Genomic DNA, 22,234 nt, shown 5'->3' on the forward strand with positions numbered 1-22,234 from the left:
GCTGTTCATTTCCCGCTCTACAGTGACAAATACTGGGAATTCCTAGCAGGAAGTCCAAACGGGTGTAGCCTAGCTTTGTGGGATATTAAGACTTAACTAGGCTATGTGTAAGGCTATTACTGTATTTCATTATTGGCTACTGAGATTGAATCCAGCATTTAAAAAATATTAACTAGTATTATTCGGGAGAAATGTTTGCAGTCGTGTCATTCATTTACAGGCATATTGTGGCAGCTGGTGGATAAGGATCTGCTGCAAACATAAGGGCTGCAGGTTCAAGACGGGAAAACAGAAAACTGAGACAGACTAAATAAACAAGGAATTTACCGTAAGGTTTCTTTTAGGGACTGTCCTACCATTAGTGTAACTAGGCTTTTCTTTCAATGAAAGCCAAAGGAAAACTGACAGTCTATTCAATTAGATGTTGTAGATCGCAGTATTTTTATTTAATCATTTTATTGTTTATAATGAGATATAAACAATAATATTATGATTGTACCACATAACATTTTTATGTTATTAATACCATATTCTACTATTCTGCAACAAACTTCTTCACTGAGGTTTTCACCAGTGTTGAAAAGTTACTTTTACAAGTAATGCATTACAATATTGCGTTACTCCATAAAAAAAAAGTAACTAATTACATCACTTTTTATGCAAAGAAATGTGTTACATTAATTTTGCATTGTATTTAAATCTTTTTAAATCTGAATCTGTAACATCTAACTCCCGATTTCTCTCAACGTGGGGTCAGGAGAGCTTTTATTCAATAAATGGGGGAAAAAAAGTAACTGCCATTACTTTTTGAAAAAGTAATGAAGTAAAAGTAATGTGTTACTTTAGTTACTTGAAAAAGGTAAACTGATTATGTAACTTGCGTTACCCCCAACACTGCGGTCTTCACCATCCTCATCAACACCACTAATACAAACGTTCCCTGTATTAAAGGAACACTCCACTTTTTTTGGAAATAGGCTCATTCTCCAACTCCCCCTGAGTTAATAAGTTGAGTTTTACCGTTTTGAAATCGGAAAGTTTTCAGACCCCCTTAAATGTTTCACTCCTTGTTATATTGCAGCCATTTGCTGAAATCATTTAAGTTCATTTTTTTCTCATTAATGTATACAGCACCCCATATTGACAGAAAAACACAGAATTGTTTTTGCAGATTTATTAAAAAAGAAAAACTGAAATATCTCATGGTCCTAAGTATTCAGACCCTTTGCTCAGTATTTAGTAGAAGCACCCTTTTGATCTAATACAGCCATGAGTCTTTTTGGGAAAGATGCAACAAGTTTTTCACACCTGAATTTGGGGATCCTCTGCCATTCCTCCTTGCAGATCCTCTCCAGTTCTGTCAGGTTGGATGGTAAACATTGGTGGACAGCCATGTTTAGGTCTCTCCAGAGACGCTCAATTGGGTTTAAGTCAGGGCTCTGGCTGGGCCATTCAAGAACAGTCACAGAGTTGTTGTGAAGCCACTCTTTCGTTCTTTTAGCTGTGTGCTTAGGGTCATTGTCTTGTTGGAAGATAAATCTTCAGCCCAGTCTGAGGTCCTGAGCACTCTGGAGAAGGTTTTCATCCAGGATATCCCTGTACTTGGCCGCATTTATCTTTCCCTCGATTGCAACCTGTTGTCCTGTCCCTGCAGCTGAAAAACACCCCCACAGCATGATGCTGCCACCACCATGCTTCACTTTTGGGACTGTATTGGACAGGTGATGAGCAGTGCCTGGTTTTCTCCACACATAGTGTTTAGAATTAAGGCCAAAAAGTTCTATCTTGGTCTCATCAGACCAGAGAATCTTATTTCTCACCATCTTGGAGTCCTTCAGGTGTTTTTTAGCAAACTCCATGCGGGCTTTCATGCGTCTTGCGCTGAGGAGAGGCTTCCGTCGGGCCACTCTGCCAGAAAGCCCCGACTGGTGGAGAGCTGCAGTGATGGTTGACTTTCTACAACTTTCTCCCATCTCCTGACTGCATCTCTGGAGCTCAGCCACAGTGATCTTTGGGTTCTTCTTTACCTCTCTCACCAAGGCTCCCCCGATAGCTCAGTTTAGCCAGACGGCCAGCTCTAGGAAGGGTTCTGGCCGTCCCAAACGTCTTCCATTTAAGGATTATGGAGGCCACTGTGCTCTTAGGAACCTTAAGTGCAGTAGAAATTTTTTTGTAACCTTGGCCAGATCTGTGCCTTGCCACAATTCTGTCTCTGAGCTCTTCAGGCAGTTCCTTTGACCTCATGATTCTCATTTGCTCTGACATGCACTGTGTGCTGTAAGGTCTTATATAGACAGGTGTGTGGCTTTCCTAATCAAGTCCAATCAGTATAATCAAACACAGCTGGACTCAAATGAAGGTGTAGAACCATCTCAAGGATGATCAGAAGAAATGGACAGCACCTGAGTTAAATATATGAGTGTCACAGCAAAGGCAGACCCTTTACTTAGGACCATGTGATATTTCAGTTTTTCTTTTTTAATAAATCTGCAGAAACGTCAACAATTCTGTGTTTTTCTGTCAATATGGGGTGCTGTTTGTACATTAGTAAAGACCATGTTCCAGGAAGATATTTTGTAAATTTCATATCGTAAATATATCAAAACTTAATTTTTGACTAGTAATATGCATTGCTATGCATTTCATTTGGATAACTTTAACTTTAACTAAAGTAAATCCACATTGTTCTAATCTTTTCCAACTAGCATTAGAGGTAAAAGTAGCATGGCCGATCATACAACCAGACAAACAAAAGTAGGTGAGATGAACTTACTGTGCAAGAAGTATTTTAGTGGAGCTCACCTCACGCAACCCCGCCCACATCCAAGTGTGACGCCAGACGCCACGCCCATGTTCAAACACGTCACACATCCAACATATTAAATAGTATTAACACATATTAAAATAGTGATAATATGATTAGCAATGTTCACATTTGTGGACATATCTTTAAAGAATTAGATGAACATGAAAATATGCTAAGTGTTACTTTTACAATAACAAAACTTAATTGTCCGTCTAAATCTGATCTTGTCTATGTCAAAATCGATTATAATTAACGTGAATTTATGTCATTACACAAACAAATAGGGTAAGGTTTAAATGTTTTATTACCAATTACCATTTTCCTAACTTTAATCAACCAAAGCAAGCGTTTTACGGGCTGTTTGAATGTAATTAGTTCCATATGAAAGATGACCTAGGTTTAATTTGTATTATTTAATACAAACTGTTTTGTTTACATCCCCGATACAATATACTTCCGCCATTCTTGCACATGCGTACAACATCGTTTTTTTTATTTTATTAAAGAATAATTGGACATTACAAAAATATTGAAATAGAAATCCAGATACACAAAATACAAGCTTAATCTGTATACAGTAATATAATATGTAATAAGAGGGGGAAAAATAATAATAATAAAAAAAAAAAAAACTAATACCATAGAGAGAAAATAAATAAATAAATAAAAAGTAAATAAATAAACAAAAACTAAATTAAAACCTATAAACAACTAAACAATAGTTCAAATTTTCTTCCTTTTCCCTTACATATACAAAAATTATATTGTGGGAGCATAACCAGAAAAAAAGTTTATTCATTTGTTTTAAAGACTTTTTAAAAACTTCTATTTCTGATAAAAATAAATTACATTTTGGTATGTATTTAGCAAATTTCTGTTTATGAATATAATATTTGCCTTGCAAAATGTAAAAGTTAACAACGTACTCAATCATTTTACTTTTATGAGAATAAGTACAGATAACATATTTTAAAGAAAGCATATAATTAACATTTCTTTGCAGAAATAGAAAGGTGCTAACATCAGACCAAAAACTAAGAGACAATTCACAATTATAAAACAAATGTCTTCCTCATGTGTGTTACAGAAACTGCAAGTATTATCAATGTCCATGAATTTAGAAAGAGCTACTTTACATGGATACATTTCGTGAAGTATTTTGAAATGCACCGCTTTAAGGCTACCGCTGGGGAGGGGAGTCACACGATGACGCATTGACGTGGGCGTGGTGTCTGACGTCACACATGGATGTGGGCGGGGTTGGATGTCCACCGCAGGCTGCATGCATGAAAAAATACATAAGGGGGCGCTGCGATAGAAACGACTGCTTTTACAACAACTTTCTTCACCAGACACGCCCTTGCCGCGGTTCTCCTTCGCGAATAGAAAAGGCCCAATTATAAATGACAGTTAGAACAACCAATCATATTCCTTCAGCTCCATCTTTACACACTCTCCAGCCAATCATACTTTAATGTGCTGCGTCAACTCACAGAACGCTTCCTTGTTTCCTCTATAGCTTTGCACTCAACCCATGTGAGTTTTAGTTAGGAAATTATTTTACGTCTCAATAGTTAATGTACGATTTCTGGTTAAAAATCAATTTAGTGTTTTACACTTAAACGTTCGGGATGGGTTTACTGACGATCTTGAAGAAGATGAAGCACAAAGAGCGTGAAATGCGTCTACTGATGCTGTATCCTTTCACAGAACTGAATTCAAATATATTCATGTAATACATTTGAAAGCAATATTGTTTTGAAGCCGATGTTTCTCCGTTCACGAGTGTCGATTACTCAAACAAGGCTCGTTTAGTGTAATGTTTTCGTTACTTGTGATGCTAAAGACTGTTGTGGGTCCTTAACCTTTGCTTTATAGTGGTCTTGACAATGCTGGAAAAACAACTATCCTAAAGAAGTTCAACGGCGAAGATGTCAGCACGATCTCTCCAACATTAGGCTTCAACATTAAGACACTCGAGCATAGAGGGTACGACGGAAGCCTGCTTGTGTTATGTATGCTTTAAATCAGTGAGACGTTGAAAGCATAATAAAATAAGGTCACACTTCATATTAGGTGGCCTTAACTATATGTGCTTTCATCAAAAAATAAGTACAATGTATTTAATGTGGTCATATTCCATTGCAAAGACTTTTGCTTCTATTAAGGTGGGATATATGGGTAAGGTTAGGGACAGATTTGGTGGTATGGGTGTAAATGTAATTACATATAGGTTTTTAAAAATATATAAGTACAATGTAAAAACATGTATGTACACAATAAGTACATTGTACCAAATGATTAATTTAAATGTGAGTTCATAGTAGTTAAGGCCACCTAATATAAAGTGGGACCTAAAATAATTTGAATTATTTAAACGTAATTGTTACAGAGGTTATATATATATATATATATATGTATATGTATATATGTGTGTGTGTGTGTGTGTATACCCACAGAAAGAGAATGAACAAATGTTCAGACTGTTTATTTACCAATATTGCTGTGATGCATTTCAAATAATTCACAAATGCATTACTTTTGTTTGTTTTTCTTCACACTGAGACCAGGTTTAAGCTGAATATCTGGGATGTGGGTGGTCAAAAGTCATTGAGATCATACTGGAGGAATTATTTTGAGAGTACAGATGGACTGGTGTGGGTAGTAGACAGCGCTGACAGATTGAGACTGGAGGACTGCAGAAAAGAGCTGAGTACTTTATTACTAGAGGAGGTGAGAGAACTAATATCTTTACTTGGACCTAATGTGTTAGTGTTTGAAATTAAATGGTCAGATTTTGGCACTTCTTTACTTTAATAATGTGTTTTAGTGTACATGAATGAGAATATTCCACATAGTTTTTAATTAAGTTTGTGTTGTTGAATAAAATGTGATGTGTAGGTCTTTCTATACACAATAGAAATAGAGAGTTTCACTTTCACCGCCATATTGGCGATACTCTTATGTAAACAGAAAAAAAAAACGTGTTGAAGCTGCTAAATCATATAGAGAAGGACTTAGGTGCAATATCAGGAAAGGGTGCAATATCTTGACAAACTAAAGTTAATAGGTGGTAAAGATATGTACGAGCAGTAATAATTAAGAAATTAGCCTAATATTTCACCTACCTGACTGGAAATGATAAGAACAAACACAAATGTTGTCAAGATTCCTGCCCTGTTCAGTTTGGTTCCTCAGTTTTTTTGCACTCTTCTCCTTGATTTGTTATCACTTTTGGCAGTCTGTAGTACTCCAAATGTTTTTTTTCCTGGTCTGAACATTTGGTACAGCCCAAAACATGAGAACAATTGACCATTTTCAGCAGCAATAATCAGCAAAATATGCGAGTTTCATTCGGTTCAGTGGCATTGTTTACAGTAAGTGCTGCCAATATGGCTCATTGATGACTCTGCGTGAAAACAATCTATACACTTTATTTCTGATTGATGTTATCTTAATTTCTCTTTGATAGCGATTAGCGGGAGCCACTCTTTTAGTTTTTGCCAACAAACAGGACTTACCTGGTGCTTTATCGAAAGATGCTATTCGAGAGGTGAGTCTTATGTTAAACAGGGACAGTCATTTGTATTTTGATGATAGGAGCAATCTGTGAATATGCTCTTGTTTTCTGAATGTTGTCCAGGTTTTAGCCCTTGATGACATTAAGACTCATCACTGGTGCATTGTGGGATGCAGTGCTGTGACTGGTGAGAACCTGCTAACAGGTGTGGACTGGCTACTTGATGATATAGCAGCTCGGATCTTCACCGCTGACTGATGGACTGAATGAACATTATTTGGAAATAAAAATCTTCATGTTGGACTGAAAATGTATGTAATGCAGTTGCTTTTTAAATATGTTTAAGATGGATGTCAAAGAAACTATGCTACCAATAGGTAGTGTGTTTTTTAAAAGCCCACAAAGAAAGCAGCTTGCATGAAATGGTTAGAAAAGGAAGCCATTTTGAAGTTTTTTTTCTTGAGTACTGTTCAGCACCACTTGTAACTAGTTCTGAGTGTTCAGATGCATTAAGAAAAATCATCACGCCTACCAAGAATACACTCATTTCTGCCTGACAAATCTGGTCTCTGGTCATTTTTTTTCTATTACAATTGCTGTTTTTTTCTTGCTGTTTAAAGTAATTACAGGTCAGTCTCCAGCCACTTCTTTGATTGAAGTTCTAGAGGGCGGTTGCTTCTCAACTAGACACTTTTCTTTTGTAATATTCATGAATCTTTTCCCCCTTATCAAAACACTAATAAAATGCTCCTTAAAGGAACACTCCACTTTTTTAGGAAATAGGCTCATTCTCCAACTCCCCCTGAGTTAATAAGTTGAGTTTTACCGTTTTGAAATCCATTCAGCCTTTCTCCTGTTCTGGCGATATCACTTTTAGCATAGCTTAGCATAGATCATTGAATCCTATTAGACCAATAGCATCACGTTCAAAAATGACCAACGAGTTTCCATATTTGTTGTATTTAAAACTTGACTCTTCTGTAGTTATATCGTGTACTAAGACCGGTGGAAATGCAAAGCTGCGAGTTTCTAGGCTGATAAGATTAGGAACTACACTCCCATTCCGGCGTAATAGTCAAGGAAGTTTGCTGCAGTAATATGGCCGAAGCAGGCGGAGTATTATCAGAAATGAGTTCCCAGCTAGTTTAGCATTTGCACATGTGCTGCATGGTATTACTGCTCCTGCTATTACTGCTCCCACTCCCATGCCGATGTAATAGTCAAGGAAGTTTGCTGCTGTAACATGGCTGAAGCAGATGTTGTACTATTACGCAGCACATTTGCAAATGCTAACCTAGCTGGGAACTAATTTCAGGCGCTGCGTGACATTACTGCGCCTGCTTCGGCAATGTTACGGCAGCAAACTTCCTCGACTATTACGCCGGAATGGGAGTGTAGTTCCTAATCTTATCAGCCTAGAAAATTGAAGCTTTGCATTTCCACCGGTCTTAGTACACGATATAACTACAGAAGAGTCAAGTTTTAAATAGGGCAAATATGGAAACTCGTTGGTCATTTTAGAACGCAATGCTATTGGTCTAATAGGATTCAATGATCTATGCTAAGCTATGCTAAAAGCGATATCGCCAGAACAGGAGAACGGCTGAATGGATTTCAAAATGGTAAAACTCAACTTATTAACTCGGGGGGAGTTGGAGAATGAGCCTATTTCCAAAAAAAGTGGAGTGTTCCTTTAAGGGGTCGCAAATAACAGAAATAATGATTCTTGCTTTTTGGACCTCAGCTCAGTTAGTTCTACAGTAGTTTTTGCCATTGTTCAAATCTTAGAGAAAGGTTTGTTTATACTGAGAAATTAATTCACAGTTAACAAAATGAGATTAACACTGTGCTGATGCATTTTCTCTTTTGACGAATATGAAACTGTAGAGTAACTGTTTATGTTGTTACAAAAGGAGCCTTTTGAGTGAACATTAACAAATTATCATGGCCTAAATCTATTAGTAAGTGCTGTCAATGTTAAACCATACACAAAGCTGTTGTAAAGATGTTACAAATTTTAATCCGTTACCAAATTACATAACATAGTTAATATAATCTATTACATCACATTGATTTGACAATATTGTATCATATTTATATAAAATTGCAAAGACTAAGAATATATTCCATTTGTTGTCATTGAAGTGCTGTAGACATTAAAGTTTCTTAAACTGGGGTTTAAAAAGAAACTACAAAGGGGTTTAATAAAAAGCTAATATTAAATCTTAATTTAAAAATTTTACAGTAAAACTTAATTTTGTGCTGACCTAACAAGCATTTTGCTGTCCAATGGTCATGCCTTAACTTTGCAAATTCTAGTATTGCATCCTTCTCACCTTCTCGCATTTAATTTGACTTTTCAGTCCAAGTTAAACTTTTTTTGGCTCATTTTATCTGCAAAGGAAAACATAGCTAAAACTTATGCACACCCAAATATGCATTTCACTTCCAGCCTTCACGGATTGGATCACACTTATAAAAGTTAAGTGGTTTAGAATTGGTAAAAAGCCCTTGGGGGGGGGGGGGGGTGACCAGAACAGGCCTAATAATTATGCACGCACTGTAATGGTTAGGCAGTTTTAAAAAAGGAACACTTAAGATGGAGAAACTTGGGAGAATTGTGAATAACTCATTGCCATTGTGTAGATCATGAAATCAAAAAAGGAACACAATCCAATTACAAGTATTTCCAAATGTAACTAGATCACATTACTAGTAAACTTTTGAAATCTAATGTCATTAGTTACTACCCAGATCTGATTATACAGAACACCTTTAAGTTGTATACACCAGTTGTAATAGTAGGAAACATTCCACAATTAATGCCATTTGTTGGTTCATGATACCTAAAGCATAACCAGGATGAATGGCATACTTCCATTTACATAATGGAATTACATGCTACAAACATTGTAACCATGAAGATGGGGACACAACTAGTTCTCAATGCCATTTATTTTGCAAGCAAACAAAAAAGAAACTCTTATTGTCAGTCATTAACACTTGTCTCAACCTCAGTCCAGCAGATGCGGAATACAGGAAGGAGCATCAGTTTGGCAGCCAGTTTAACTTAGACAATTTTAGAGTAACCTAGGGGAGAAATATAGAAAGTCTGTTAATGTCTCATAAACTAGCATTTAAAACATTCTACATTTATCAGAAATATCAATCCATCACTGGGGCGATTGTCAATTCAAGAGTAATACTTAAAAAAAAAAAAAAAAAAAAAAAAAAAGGAAATTAGGTACCTGTGCACACTGGCAATATCCTTCCTTAAATCAGTTAGTCATGGAACTACCTGAGAGGAAAAAGAAATACAGAAAGCTTGGTTTAAAAATTAAAGACTTCACAAGTACAAATTTAAAACAACTGTTCCTGAGGTCAGAGGAGTACCAGTCAGTCAGTTAATTCAGTCTGGGGCGGTATAATTCATCACACCTACTACAAGGGTGTCCAATCCGGCTCCTGGAGGGTATCCTGCAGAGTTTAGCTCCAACACACTTGCCTGGAAGTCTCTAGCAAGCCTGATTACTTTGACTTAGGTGTGTTTAACTGGAGTTGGAGCTAAACTCTACAGGACAGTGGCTCCTGGTAACAGGTCTGGACACCACCGACCTACTAGTTCAGATGTAACTAGTGTTAAAAATACATACCAACATGAGAATCAGTTGGCCAGCCAGTTCAACTTCTCAGACAATTTAAGACACCTAAGAGAGGGATAAAGAAATGGTCAGTAAAATGTCTAAAGTACAAAAAGCTTAATTTTTAACGACTTTACAAGTAAATTTAAACAGAAACCAGTTACTGAGGTCAGAGGAGTACCAGTCAGTCAGCTAACTCAGTCTGGGGCGGTACATTTTATTCATCACACCTCTTACAGGGGTGTCCAATCCTGCTCCAGGAGACAGTATTCTGCAGAGTTTAGCTTTAACACACTTGCCTTGAAATCTCCAGCAAGTCTAAAGACCCAGATTACTTTTAACTGGAGTTAGAGCTAAACTTTACAGGACAGCGGCTCCTGGTAACAGTTCTGGACACTACTGATTCAGATATAACTGTTAAAAACAAGAAATACATACCATCGTAAACATCAGTTTGCCAGCCAGTTCAACTTCACAGTTTAAGAGACCTAAGAGAGGGATAAAGAGATGGTCAGCAAAATGTCTCCTAAACTAGTGTTCTACATTTATCAGAAGCAGCAATCCATTATAACACACAAGACTATAGTGATATCTGGTCATTTCAAAAGTAATACTACTACAAAATCAATACAAAAATCTGTTCAGACTCTTCAGCATGGGGAGCAATCACAACTCTCCCATATTTATCAATATGCAAATAGGTACCTGTGCACATGGCAATATCCTTCCTTAAACCAGTGGGTCATGAAACTATGAGGGGAAAAGAAACAGAAATCTTGATTTAAAATTAAAGACTTCACAAGTAAAAATTTAAAATGAAACCAGTTAGTGAGGTCAGAGTACCAGTCAGTCAGTTAATTCAGTCTGGGGCGGTATAATTCATCACACCTACTACAAGGGTGTCCAATCCGGCTCCTGGAGGGTATCCTGCAGAGTTTAGCTCCAACACACTTGCCTGGAAGTCTCTAGCAAGCCTGATTACTTTGACTTAGGTGTGTTTAACTGGAGTTGGAGCTAAACTCTACAGGACAGTGGCTCCTGGTAACAGGTCTGGACACCACCGACCTACTAGTTCAGATGTAACTAGTGTTAAAAATACATACCAACTTGAGAATCAGTTGGCCAGCCAGTTCAACTTCTCAGACAATTTAAGACACCTAAGAGAGGGATAAAGAAATGGTCAGTAAATGTCAGCTAAAGTACAAAAAGCTTAATTATTAACGACAAGTAAATTTAAAATGAAACCAGTTAGTGAGGTCAGAGGAGTACCAGTCAGTCAGTTAATTCAGTCTGGGGCGGTATAATTCATCACACCTCTTACAGGGGTGTCCAATCCTGCTCCCGGAGGCCCAGTATCCTGGAAAGGATAGCTCCAACACTTGCCTTTCATGCAGGCATGTTTAACTAGGGTTGGAGCTAAACTCTGCAGGACAACGGCTCCTGGGAACAGGTCTGGACACCACTACTAGTTTAGATGCAACTCATGTTGAAAATACATACCAACTTCAGTATGCTCAAGGGTGCAGAACTGGTAAAAGAAACCCACTGTAGTCCTGCAAGGAATTAATAAAAAGCAAAATTAGGGGTCATATAAAAAGGAAAGCTTGTCTATGCAGAAGCCAGTCCTTCTCAGTCTGTTGGTAACCCCAACAAGTCATCCCCTTATTGCCCAGGCAACACCAGTGGGTTCACCTTTTCAGGTTCTGGTATTGACACCGGGCGTAAGACGTGCGCAAGTTACATCATAAAAGGACCAGCTGTAATAGGCATGTCACTTTGTATACTAGAAACAGAATTCTCACCTGTGAATTCTTCATCAGATGTGCCATCTACAGGTTAAGAGGAAAAAAAAAAAAATCTGGGCGTCACTTCAAATACAAGAAACATGCAAAATGCAGACGAAATCTACTGTAATGTCAGAAATGGATTTTTCAACAGGATTTCAGACGAACGAGATTCAAGTTAAATCATCACCATTACAGAGGGACTAAGCTGAGCAGCACATGGGAGCAAGTAACCTAATTTGACATGGGATGTGCATATTCTTACCCAATGAGTACTTCAGGTATGCAACCTTTTAGGAGAGAAAAAAAAAAAGAAATATGGGCGTCACTTCAGACACAAAGAGCACTCAAAATGCAGATGAAACCTACTGTAATGTCAGAAATGGATTTATCAACAGGATTTCAGACGAACGAGATTCAAGTTAAATCATCATCATTACAGAGGGACAAAGTATAAGCAGCACATGGGAGCAAGTAACCTTACCTAGTACCACCAAAAGTCTTCACCCACTCAGTCTTGGACACATAACGCAGTCCTGTTGAGAAAATGAGAAGTTGTGTTTGTAATTGTCAAATAATAAAAAGCCAAAATAAAGGTCCAATAAAATCTCTCAGTTGTTCCTGTCTTTTCACATAGGGTCAAAGTGAGCTAAGTAACTTCATCACAGAGATTGAGCAAAACACTGCATTCAAATATAAATAAAGTACCTTTGGGAGTTGCAGATCCTTGAAGTCACTTTGAGCTGACATGACCTAAAAAGAGAGAAGACTTATTTAAACTATTGTGTTTTCACAACGAGTCATCATTCGGCCATATTGGGGCACTAAATGACAACAATGCCACTAAACCGAACGAAATTCGCATATTTTACAGATTTCTGCTGAAAAAGGTCAATTGTGTTTACAGTCATGTGCTACTAAAATCAAGGAAAAGTGCAAAAAACTGTGGAACAAAAGGGGTTGGTGGTTGGCCAAACTGAAACAGGATTTCCAAAGCAAAAATCTTGACAATGTGTGCTTTTTTTAAAATCACTTCTGGTCAGGTAGGTACAACATTAGGCTATCATAGTGTTTGTATGCATCTTTACCACCTATTAACTTTAGTTTGTTGAAATTTTGCTCCCTGTCCTGCTTACAAAGTCCTTTAATTTAGGAGATTCCACATGTTTTTGAACAATGCATTTAGTACATAAAGCATGCAATCCATGCTGTTAACTGAACAAACCTATTAGGTTTGTCATTGATTAGGACGCTAGTGACTATGATTTCATGGGACAATGCCAACCAGATATTAACATTTGGAACCACTCATTCACTTTAAAAACCTCACCTGAACATCATGGCCGCACCATGACCACAAAGACAAACTAGGATGATCTAGGGAGAGAGAGGGGGGAAGAAAAAAAAAAAAAAAAAAAAAAAAAAGTGTATTGTCAAAGTCTGATCATTCCTTGGTGACTAGAATGCCATGTGACAAACGCAATCCAGTTAAGACTTTAAATTTGAATCATTTCAGACAATACAGGTTTGAAACCGGAAAACAAATTCTGAATCTGGTAAACTGCTTACCAACGAATTCCATGGTCATCATGCCCGTTCATGTGAAGGTTCCCTTAAAATAAAACCAAACAATTAAACACTGAAGTCCAGTTTGGTCACCTCATTATTGCAGTCATCTGGACTATATCAGAATAAAGTCAAACATCACTGGAATTCAGCCATATGCTTGTCATTGAAAAATCATCATTTAAATGTTTAGTCTTAAAAGAGAAATAACCACTTAAAAGAGCTTACCTCAAATTGAACATGTCTCCATCTACTTGTTCCAACAGACTGCATGGGAACTATAAAACAAACGCTTTTTATAAGTCGACGCATTTACAAACACGAATTGAACAAACACTTTGCACGTGCTAGATGTCCAATGCTACTCAGTTTAGAACAGTTACATCAAAGCAATTCAGGAAGAGAGAATTCAGAAGTCATCACAGTAGCACTGGGTGGCAATTCATGCACTCAGAACACAAATGCTGCAGTTAGTTCTAGGGTGTGGCAGGCCAAAAATCAAGCCTAAACTATAGGAGTAAGATACATCACTTAATCTCTAATTAAACTCAAGTTCTTTATTAGAAAGGATGCGTACATTCATGCAATAAAGATGTACTGATAATCTGTTCAAGCAGCTTCGGAAATTTTTGCATTCCATTTAGTTTAATACAGAGGCACACCTATAAGTGGCTCAAACTGGCCAGTAAAGAGCATCCAAAGCTGCAAATATTCCAATTGTGCACTCATAAGGAACTGTACGTATTGAAATATTTTAAGTCACTTAAGTGATATTCAAGTAAGTTACTAAGTATCAGTCCATCTCAATGTCAGAGGAGGAAAAGTACTAGAAAAATGCACCATACTATTATATAGAACTTACCATCCCATGCGGCTGTGCACTTCATGCTCGTCGTGGTCGCCATGCCTGCAAAGGTAAAAGCTGTAGTTGAGACACGTGTTTGCATTTAAAACTTACAGAACATGTAGTTTCATACGCAACTCTTAACGCAAAGAGTCTCTCTTCAGATAAATAAAGTGCAATCACAGTATTTCAGTACAGGTCTGTGAGTTATCATCATAGAGAGATCTCGTTTAAAAAATAAAAAGGCAATCCGGTAATAAATATACCTTAACTGCACTATAGTAACAAGTAAATTTTCATAATAAGGGAAAGATTTCACATAATAGCAGAAAGTAAGCCAGGATGGTTTAAGATACAAATCAGAAGGTCATGGGCCAACGGATTGAAAACACGCCGAAGTTGGCTACTAATGGCGTACGGACTCAAATAAAGCTTTAAATGCATAATAAGAAAGAAAAGGAGGCCATATATAATTTAGGCGCCCCTTGTAGAAAAGGCGAAATAAAACACAAAACAATTATACTATAGTTAACATAAATAAAACGAGTGATGTCTTACCAATGAAGAAGCTGCTGCAAAATGGACGAAGGGAAGGTCTCGGCGCTTTTTATTCTTGTCACGAAAAACCACGCCCATTAAAAAAACGGCCAATAAGGTTACTGGATAATATTAAAAGCGCCAACATTCGTGGTTTATGAATTAGATTAAAACGTACTAAAATAATAAACTGTAACTGCACAAAATGTATGTAAAAACATGTTATTCTAGTGCATATAATACACATTCATATAGTAAAAATAATTAAAGCAGGTATGCTGTGAGGCAAAACAATGCACAACACAATTTGAACGTATAACACATGTATACGAGTATCACATACAACTGTAGGACGTTTTGTTGCTCGTTGCTTTATAATAGGCAAAGTAGATGAAAATCATAATTGTAATTTTTTAAGTTTCACATTTTCCACTAGATGGCATCATATCTGCATAGATACAGGGGTAGGTCTAAATTAGACACAAATCTGCAAAACTCACTCTAGTCTACATCTATGTAGTATGTATACTGTGCATAGTGTGCTCATTTTCTTTATGCATCGATTACCCAGATGACCCACCCTGGTTGTCAAACTGTCCAGTATTAATAAGAACCCACTGGATGGGATATAATAGTATCCCACAATGAAATGCAGCTGACTTGACCTTTCATTACCAGTGTGATGAGTGATGAACTATATCAATCACATGTTTAACATTTCCCTCTTGAATCTTTTGCTATGTTAAGAATAGCATACTACTTCACTATTTTCCCCCCAAATCCATACAGAAATAGCCTATGTATGTAGACATTTTTTACATATTTTATAAAGATATTCCAAATATTTGCTAAAATATAGTTCAGAATATATTTCCATAATTATATTTTCCACCAATAAACATTTGCCCTTTTTGTATATTTTTAAGATTATATTTAAAAATTCTAAATATAAAATATATATTTTAAACACATATATAACATATAACAACACATACAAACAAACATATAAAAACATATAGCGCATGGACATATGACATATTTAAATAAAATGCAATTATAAAGTAAGCTTATAAAATAATATAATAATATAAATAGTAATAAAATAATAATATAAAATAAGCAATCATTATCATTATTAATTCACATTTGCAGTTAGGCTAAATGTAGGCCATTGTTAGGATGGGAATGTAGTTTCTTGCCCTGAAATACATTTTGAATATATTTTGGAATATGGGACCATTTCAAAATATCTTCATGGAACATGATCTTTATTTAATATCCTAATGGTTCTTGGCATAAAACAAACATCAATCATTTTGATACAACTGGTCCAGGGTCACATATGAGGGTTGAAACTAAATATATTTATATATAAGTTTTACTGTTTACAACATATATTTGGTACATATTTATATATATTTTGGTCACAAAAAAAATATATTTTTTGGGCGCATGAAAAACAACACTTTTGTTCAGCAGAACAGAATCAAGCAACACAGGTTTGTTTTTTCTCACTTTTCATTTTTATTGTTAGCATTGCTTTGATGTCCAATGCAAATAAAATAAGACGTTACAAAATGAATTCTCCAACATGACATTAGGAAACTGGGTTCAGCAATTAAGTTATATAAGATAACATAAATAAGTCCCGAGAACACAAAAGCCATCTTCACATCATCAGCTCAGTTATTGATTTACTTCACTGCCAGTGATGTTGCCTGTTGATGACATTTTTATTTTAAAAATCCATGAGCTCCCAGTCTTTTTTTAAGAGTTAACCCTTTAGTACATAACCAGTAATACACGTATACATGGCCAAAGTACAGAAACTCTGCTACTGTTCACAGCTCAAAAACATTATCACATCTAATAAAAAGGATCCACATTGGATAATACAGGCCTTGTGTTCCCTCGCAAGAGAGCAAAGATCAGGTATACGCCTCTTTAGTTAGCACTGTGATAACATTTATACACTGATAAAAAGTTTAAATATTGACCTTACATGTCAGGTTGCATAATGATCATTTTAAAACAGGATCAGTGGCTATCAGTTTTATGCAAGAACAACAATGCATATTAAATATTTGAGCACATTTAAATTAATAAATGGAATTACTCATCAATTTGAAACTACAACTCAGACTGTTCTACTGTTATCTGCATTCTGCTAAAACACGATTCCTGTTCAATTCAGTTTTGTCTGATGGTGTGGATGAAGAAGAAGAGGTTGATGATATAGGTGTCAGTGTCACACTGTACAGATTGGAAACAAAAGTCTCCCATCCTCGACGGAAAGCTCTGTCCATGGCCTAAAAATAGAAAAATTAACAATAATTTACAGAAAAACAACACCCTTTATATATGAACATACTTTGTTCATTTCTACAGGGTCATTGCTCTGACAGAGAAAGAATGTGCCCTTATTAGTTGAACTAGAGGACATAGAATGGAGGTAACAGGGTTGTTTGGTTATTTGCAGACATTCCTTTAACCAAGGTCACCTTGCATGCGACTGAAAAGAGTTGTTGTCCCTGTATCTCCATATAAGTGCAAACAGAAAGCTGATAGTGACTTAACAGATGGAACAAAGGACTAATAACATAAGGGGGATAGGAGTAAGGATATACATAAAGCTATTACTGTTTAGGTAGGGTGGAGACACGAGAATAGATGAGATGAGAAGAGACAACCATGGTAGGCTATATAGCCGCAAAATGTAAACAGTTATGGAGTGATGGACCCTAGCAGAAATAAAACACTGCTTATTTCTGCACAATGCAGAAAAGGGGAACTTTACCCCAGAGGCCTCTCTAAAATATCTTCCTCCTCCAAACCATAGATGGTTACAGAATAACCATAGCCCTGCCTTCTCAAGTGAACTTCCAAGTAATATTAACTCCTTATGAGTTAAATATTGTAATTAGATACTGGAATGATGCAAGGAGCATTAAAGATATCACAGTATGTTCGGAATAATTCACGATTTTAATTATTACCAAGCAAAATTTTATAAGTGGTGTTTAGACTGTCTTTTTTAAGGTGGCATAAACCAACATTTATATAAGGCTACATACTAAGCTACGCTACTAAGCAAACGAAAATATGGGAAAACCCCTTTCATTTTTTCCAATATTTATAAAATACCGGCCCTGCTGAAAAAAACAGCTAAAACCAGCCTAGGCTGGTTGGCCGGTATTAGCTGGTTTAAGCTGGTTTTAGCTGGAAGTAGCTGGTTTTAGCTGGTCTCCCAGCCTGACCAGCCTGGCCAGGCTGGAAAAATGGCCAAAACCCCTCTAAAACCAGCCTGGCGACCAGCTATGACCAGCTAAAACCAGGCTGGTTGACCAGCTAAAACCAGCCAACCAGCCTAGGCTGGTTTTAGCTGTTTTTTTCACCAGGGGGTGTCGGACGCTTCATTTGTATCTGGTTGTTATGTGAACAACAAGTTATTACATAATCTAATTTTACGCTGTTGTAAACACTATGGCCCGGTTTCCCAGACAGGGCTTAGACTAAGCCAGTATTAGACCATAGTTCAATTAGGACATTTAAGTAATTTTTATAAACATGCTTAGAAAAAAAAATTACTGGTGTGCATCTTGAGACAAAACAAAGGCACTGATATATTTTAAAATCAATCAGTGCAAATTTATTTCAGTTGAAACAACTCAGACTTACATTTTAGTCTAGGACTAGGCTTAAGCCTTGTCTGCGAAACCGGGCCTATGTGTTTGATTCACCAAAAAGAACCGACTCATTATTCGTTCAGACGCTGTTCGTGTGCATGTTTTTATCCACAAAAACGAACAGTTGTGTCGACGCCGAACAAGTTTTGCAGTCAGGGTATTTTTAGTACAATATTTCGGCGGAAGAATGAACGTGAGAACCGCCAAAACGAACGTCGTTCGATTCCGGTTCCGGAATTTATCAAAATGAATTAAACTAACACTAACAACTAAATCTCACCTTGCGGTAATTCTTGAGAGTATTCCTCTTCACAACTTCAACTGACTCTCCATTCAGTTTGCTTTCTGTCTTCTTCTCTTTTCTTATGTTTTCCATTTCCCCTTTTCCTTGCTTCTTCCCTGATATCAGACTCTGGTCATCAGCATGCTCCCTCACAGAGAAATGAACCAGTGCTGGTTCCGTTTTTGTGCTGTTTCCTAGGGTTTGGGTTGCTGGTGGCACATAAGGATTCAGATCTACAGAGATGGGCTTGTTGGTCTCATTCCCAAGTTCTTTCTCGGAGGAGAATTTGTCATATTTTGCCTTCCTGGAGCTCATCCTACTCCAGCGGCGGCTCAGTCTGCTGGGCTTCCTCTCCAATAAAGTGGTCCCATCATCTTCCATCATACCGTGGGTAAAATCAGCCACATGGTCATCCTCTTCTATCACGTCTGAAGCTGTCTTATTGTCTTGGCTGCTCCAGTTTAAGGTTGCTATCTGCTCTTCTGTGATCTTTACGTCGTCTCCAAATATCTCATCCAAGCGCCCATAGAATCCATTCGCCTTGTCCAGGAAAGGAGGTGAACGAGGGGCCTTGGTCTTTCTGGAGCTCCTGCCGATAGTCATGGTCTTGTGAACTCAGGAAAGATGTTAATCCAGTCTTTGCAATCTAAAGAGGAAGGAAGGAAGAAGGAAACATGTGACTTTGATGTGTGATGGTAGTCATCTGCTTAAAACTTTGGGAAAAAATCAGCCATGTTTTTGTCATGAGAGTATTTACAGAAAGTATCCCTTACACAATCAAACCAAAGAAGAAGAAGAGCAGCAGGCTTCCTCAAGGCTACTGTCGAAAATAAATCTACACAGCCTGAGGTTTATCTCTCCCCTCCATCCCACATTAATGTGTGTTTATCAGTCTCGTCATCATAGGCACACTGTTCAAAGTTCACTCTGTGTGTATACAGCCTATCAGAAGTTCCTACTTAGGAACAGTATGTCTCCTAAAATGACAGACTACTCTCTGCTTTATGACTTCATGATAAGATGAACTCCAGCCTGTCATTGACTTTGACTCCAGTTGGTCATGCTGGAACTGCAGCTGGTGCCAAAACAGATGACTGTGACTAAAATCACTCATAATTATGTCACACTGCGCAGAGATTTTTAACAGTCACTATTGCATGTGTTTTATATTATTCATATTAGGAAATACATAAGATGGACTTCAAATATTTCACAAATGTGACCACAAAACCAGTCTTAAGTCGCACGGGTATATTTGACGCAATAGCCAAAAATATGGGACAAAATTATCGATTTCTCTTGTATGCCAAAAATCATTAGGATATTAAATAAAGATTATGTCCCATGAAGATATTTTGTAAATTTACTACCGTAAATATATTAAAACTGGTTTTATTTCGCACCCTCAGATTCCAGATCTTCAAATAGTAGTCTTGGCCAAATACTGTCCTATCCTAACAAACCATACATCAATGGAAAGCTTATTTATTCAGATTTCAGATGGAGTATAAATCTCAGTTTTAAAAAAATGAGCCTTATGACTGGTTTTGTGGTCCAGAGTCACATATAGCTGAACTAGAAATGAAATGGACCATGAAATTAAGAGCTACACTCTTTAAAAAAAAGGTGCTTCACGATGCCATAGAAGAACCTTTTTTGTCTAAATGGTTCCATAAAGAATGTTTAACATCTGAAGAACCTTTCTGTTTCACAAATGGTTCTTTGTGGCGAAAGAAGGTTTTTCAGATTATAGAAGGATAAGAAAGAGATGGTTCTTTAAAGAACCTGTGACTGAATGGTTCTTTGTGGAACCAAAAATGGTCCTTTTATGGCATCACTGTGAAGAACCTTTTAAAGCACCTTTATTTTTAAGAGTGTACTTCACATGATATAATGAGAAAATAGATGCTGTGCTAAAAACTCTAACTCTTTGGGAATTAGATTAGTATTGATGGTTAAGTTTCTCAAATTATAAGATGTAGTTCTTCTGGTGTGAAAGTGTTATAAAATTCAAACAGTTTTCAGTAAAACTTTTGCGGTTTAAAAGAAAAGGATTTGACTATTTTAAGTGGTCAGAGTTAACTATGAGAGTATATATAACTTGGTATTTAAAATTATAATTCACACATTTAAAGGCTGTATTTTCCTAAACGAACAGCTATATATGTGTGTAAACTATCATTTCAGAATCTCAAGGTTGCTTCATAATAAGCTTAAAAACGTTCATACATTTAAAGAACAAAATTTCAGAAAAAACGGATTAACGACAATAAACATACATATAATCCAAAAACAAAACCAAGAGCAGTGGATGTTGAGTGACTTACCTTCTGGCTGTTTTCGCGTGACTGCTCTCACTCGCACTCTGTGTTCTGGGCCCAACTCACCTTGCTCTGACACACACAATCGTCACACTGTCTGAACCTGTCGTCATTCAAGCACACTAATACCTTTCTCTTATTCTCTCTCTCTCTCTCTCTCTCTCTCTTGGTTTCTGTTTCATTTAATTAACTGAAGAAGAGAAGCAGCCTACAAAAAATACAAATAAGACAACTCAGACCTAGAAACACAAGCAGTATCTAACTTTCACAGCTGTTGTAAAATTGCAAGCGTAAGTGTTGCCAAGAACCATTATCAGAGGAATTGACTCACCTGAGAAGGACTCTTACATTTGTTTTGGGAATTATTCACTGGGTGGGAACAAGATGTACTGTGAGGGATTTCCATTCCCACAAGGAATACTGCTTATTCACATATTTTTTTCCTTCTCTAGCTCATGTTGGAATACATAAAACCAGGGTCTCAAAATACAAAAGTGACAGTGAAGGAAAAAGTTGGAAAGAGAATGATTGTAGTATATACTTGGAAACATTAGGTGTGGCCTTTAAGACTGCTGTGTCTGCTACAGGGTAACACTTAAGGAAGTGCTGTAATTGTACGTCGAAGTAATGTCTAAAAACTGTTTTCGGATCTTATTGTGTTCTTTAAAATTGTTTAAACCACAGAAAAACTGTCTGTCTTTAGAAAACTGTCTGAAGAAGAGTTAACGGTCATTGCCCAGTGGCAACGGCCCCCCTCAGGATATACAAAAACAGCTGTTTCACAGATGTGATCTGCTATATGTGTGTGTGGTTAGAGGACAGGATGCTGCAATGCTATTGAGTCATTATAAAGAGGGAGTATTGTCTGGTTGTTCATTCCTTGTGGTTACTAGTGCTCACCTGGGATCATATTCATAGATGGTGAAAGATCAGCAATGTCGTAAAAAGGTCAGGATGAATTTGTCTGCTGAGGATGGCTCCGAATTAGACATGCCCTTCAAAAATACCTGTTTCACGGTAAGACCATGACGTATAACTGGTGGTGTTTGAATGTCAAGCTAACATGCTTCTAGGGGCCTTGACATGACGGTTGTTTGACAAAAAATAAATTAAGAATTCGGATTCAATTTCAGAATTTGAATATAAATTTAACTGTGGTAGCAAGCAGAATTCAGAATTGAAAATTTTATTTAAATGTGAACCATAGGCCCATTTTCACAGGATGCAATACAAGTCTCAGGTGTGT

The 22,234-nt window shown here is 36.9% G+C and overlaps 3 protein-coding genes, 1 long non-coding RNA gene and 8 other non-coding genes across 16 annotated transcripts in view; 1 reads left to right on the forward strand and 11 right to left on the reverse strand.

Moving 5' to 3' along the window:
- Nucleotides 1–910, reverse strand: part of batf2 (basic leucine zipper ATF-like transcription factor 2) — a 5,066-nt gene extending 4,156 nt beyond the window's left edge. The window contains exon 1 of the mRNA XM_073836634.1: nucleotides 887–910. Within this exon, the coding sequence (XP_073692735.1) occupies nucleotides 887–910 (24 nt within the window). The remainder of the gene's footprint in view (nucleotides 1–886) is intronic.
- A 3,392-nt stretch (nucleotides 911–4,302) lies between these two features.
- Nucleotides 4,303–6,887, forward strand: arl2 (ADP-ribosylation factor-like 2). Its single transcript, XM_073837193.1, has 5 exons — nucleotides 4,303–4,502; nucleotides 4,685–4,795; nucleotides 5,377–5,539; nucleotides 6,279–6,359; nucleotides 6,450–6,887. The coding sequence occupies exons 1-5, from the start codon at nucleotides 4,438–4,440 to the stop codon at nucleotides 6,582–6,584; spliced, it is 555 nt and encodes a 184-aa protein (XP_073693294.1). The 5' UTR covers nucleotides 4,303–4,437; the 3' UTR covers nucleotides 6,585–6,887.
- Nucleotides 6,888–9,266: 2,379 nt separating this feature from the next.
- Nucleotides 9,267–14,757, reverse strand: LOC141332100 (uncharacterized). Of its 4 annotated transcripts, none has more exons than XR_012355287.1 (15): nucleotides 14,720–14,757; nucleotides 14,180–14,224; nucleotides 13,546–13,595; nucleotides 13,321–13,363; nucleotides 13,082–13,128; nucleotides 12,460–12,504; nucleotides 12,236–12,287; nucleotides 12,017–12,041; nucleotides 11,770–11,796; nucleotides 11,468–11,520; nucleotides 10,673–11,124; nucleotides 10,406–10,455; nucleotides 9,980–10,033; nucleotides 9,575–9,624; nucleotides 9,267–9,416 (listed from the first exon to the last, which is right to left on the reverse strand). It is a non-coding gene; the product is annotated as an uncharacterized lncRNA (long non-coding RNA). The 4 variants fall into 4 exon arrangements; XR_012355289.1 differs by lacking the exon at nucleotides 14,720–14,757 and having other exon boundaries at nucleotides 10,673–10,717; nucleotides 11,071–11,124; nucleotides 14,180–14,337; XR_012355286.1 differs by lacking the exon at nucleotides 14,720–14,757 and having other exon boundaries at nucleotides 14,180–14,336.
- On the reverse strand, nucleotides 9,702–9,769 carry LOC141332564 (small nucleolar RNA SNORD31). Its single transcript, XR_012355341.1, has one exon. It is a non-coding gene; the product is annotated as a small nucleolar RNA SNORD31 (small nucleolar RNA).
- On the reverse strand, nucleotides 10,131–10,202 carry LOC141332562 (small nucleolar RNA SNORD31). The gene has a single exon (XR_012355339.1). It is a non-coding gene; the product is annotated as a small nucleolar RNA SNORD31 (small nucleolar RNA).
- On the reverse strand, nucleotides 10,797–10,859 carry LOC141332565 (small nucleolar RNA SNORD31). Its single transcript, XR_012355342.1, has one exon. It is a non-coding gene; the product is annotated as a small nucleolar RNA SNORD31 (small nucleolar RNA).
- LOC141332563 (small nucleolar RNA SNORD31) lies at nucleotides 11,219–11,286 on the reverse strand. Its single transcript, XR_012355340.1, has one exon. It is a non-coding gene; the product is annotated as a small nucleolar RNA SNORD31 (small nucleolar RNA).
- On the reverse strand, nucleotides 11,592–11,718 carry LOC141332566 (small nucleolar RNA SNORD22). The gene has a single exon (XR_012355343.1). It is a non-coding gene; the product is annotated as a small nucleolar RNA SNORD22 (small nucleolar RNA).
- LOC141332561 (small nucleolar RNA SNORD30) lies at nucleotides 11,879–11,945 on the reverse strand. Its single transcript, XR_012355338.1, has one exon. It is a non-coding gene; the product is annotated as a small nucleolar RNA SNORD30 (small nucleolar RNA).
- On the reverse strand, nucleotides 12,123–12,189 carry LOC141332560 (small nucleolar RNA SNORD30). The gene has a single exon (XR_012355337.1). It is a non-coding gene; the product is annotated as a small nucleolar RNA SNORD30 (small nucleolar RNA).
- LOC141332557 (small nucleolar RNA SNORD29) lies at nucleotides 12,358–12,422 on the reverse strand. The gene has a single exon (XR_012355334.1). It is a non-coding gene; the product is annotated as a small nucleolar RNA SNORD29 (small nucleolar RNA).
- Nucleotides 14,758–16,198: 1,441 nt separating the features above from the next.
- Nucleotides 16,199–21,080, reverse strand: LOC141332101 (uncharacterized). Of its 2 annotated transcripts, none has more exons than XM_073837195.1 (3): nucleotides 20,995–21,080; nucleotides 18,665–19,313; nucleotides 16,199–17,007 (listed from the first exon to the last, which is right to left on the reverse strand). In XM_073837195.1, the coding sequence occupies exons 2-3, from the start codon at nucleotides 19,268–19,270 to the stop codon at nucleotides 16,852–16,854; spliced, it is 762 nt and encodes a 253-aa protein (XP_073693296.1). In that variant the 5' UTR covers nucleotides 19,271–19,313; nucleotides 20,995–21,080; the 3' UTR covers nucleotides 16,199–16,851. The 2 variants fall into 2 exon arrangements, with proteins under 2 accessions (XP_073693296.1, XP_073693295.1); XM_073837194.1 differs by lacking the exon at nucleotides 20,995–21,080 and adding an exon at nucleotides 19,441–19,576.
- Nucleotides 21,081–22,234: the final 1,154 nt, after the last annotated feature.

Source organism: Garra rufa, chromosome 3 (assembly GCF_049309525.1).
Source record: "Garra rufa chromosome 3, GarRuf1.0, whole genome shotgun sequence".
Lineage (NCBI taxonomy): Eukaryota > Metazoa > Chordata > Actinopteri > Cypriniformes > Cyprinidae > Garra > Garra rufa.

Excerpts from the sequence above, each read along its gene's own strand:
- arl2 (XM_073837193.1), top strand. The coding sequence starts at position 4,438 with ATGGGTTTACTGACGATCTTGAAGAAGATGAAGCACAAAGAGCGTGAA. Across the intron at positions 4,796-5,376 it reads AAGACACTCGAGCATAGAGG|GTTTAAGCTGAATATCTGGG; the intron begins GTACGACGGAAG and ends CACTGAGACCAG. Across the intron at positions 5,540-6,278 it reads GTACTTTATTACTAGAGGAG|CGATTAGCGGGAGCCACTCT; the intron begins GTGAGAGAACTA and ends TCTCTTTGATAG.
- LOC141332101 (XM_073837195.1), bottom strand. The coding sequence starts at position 19,270 with ATGACTATCGGCAGGAGCTCCAGAAAGACCAAGGCCCCTCGTTCACCT. Across the intron at positions 17,008-18,664 it reads CTCTCAAGAATTACCGCAAG|GCCATGGACAGAGCTTTCCG; the intron begins GTGAGATTTAGT and ends TTCTATTTTTAG.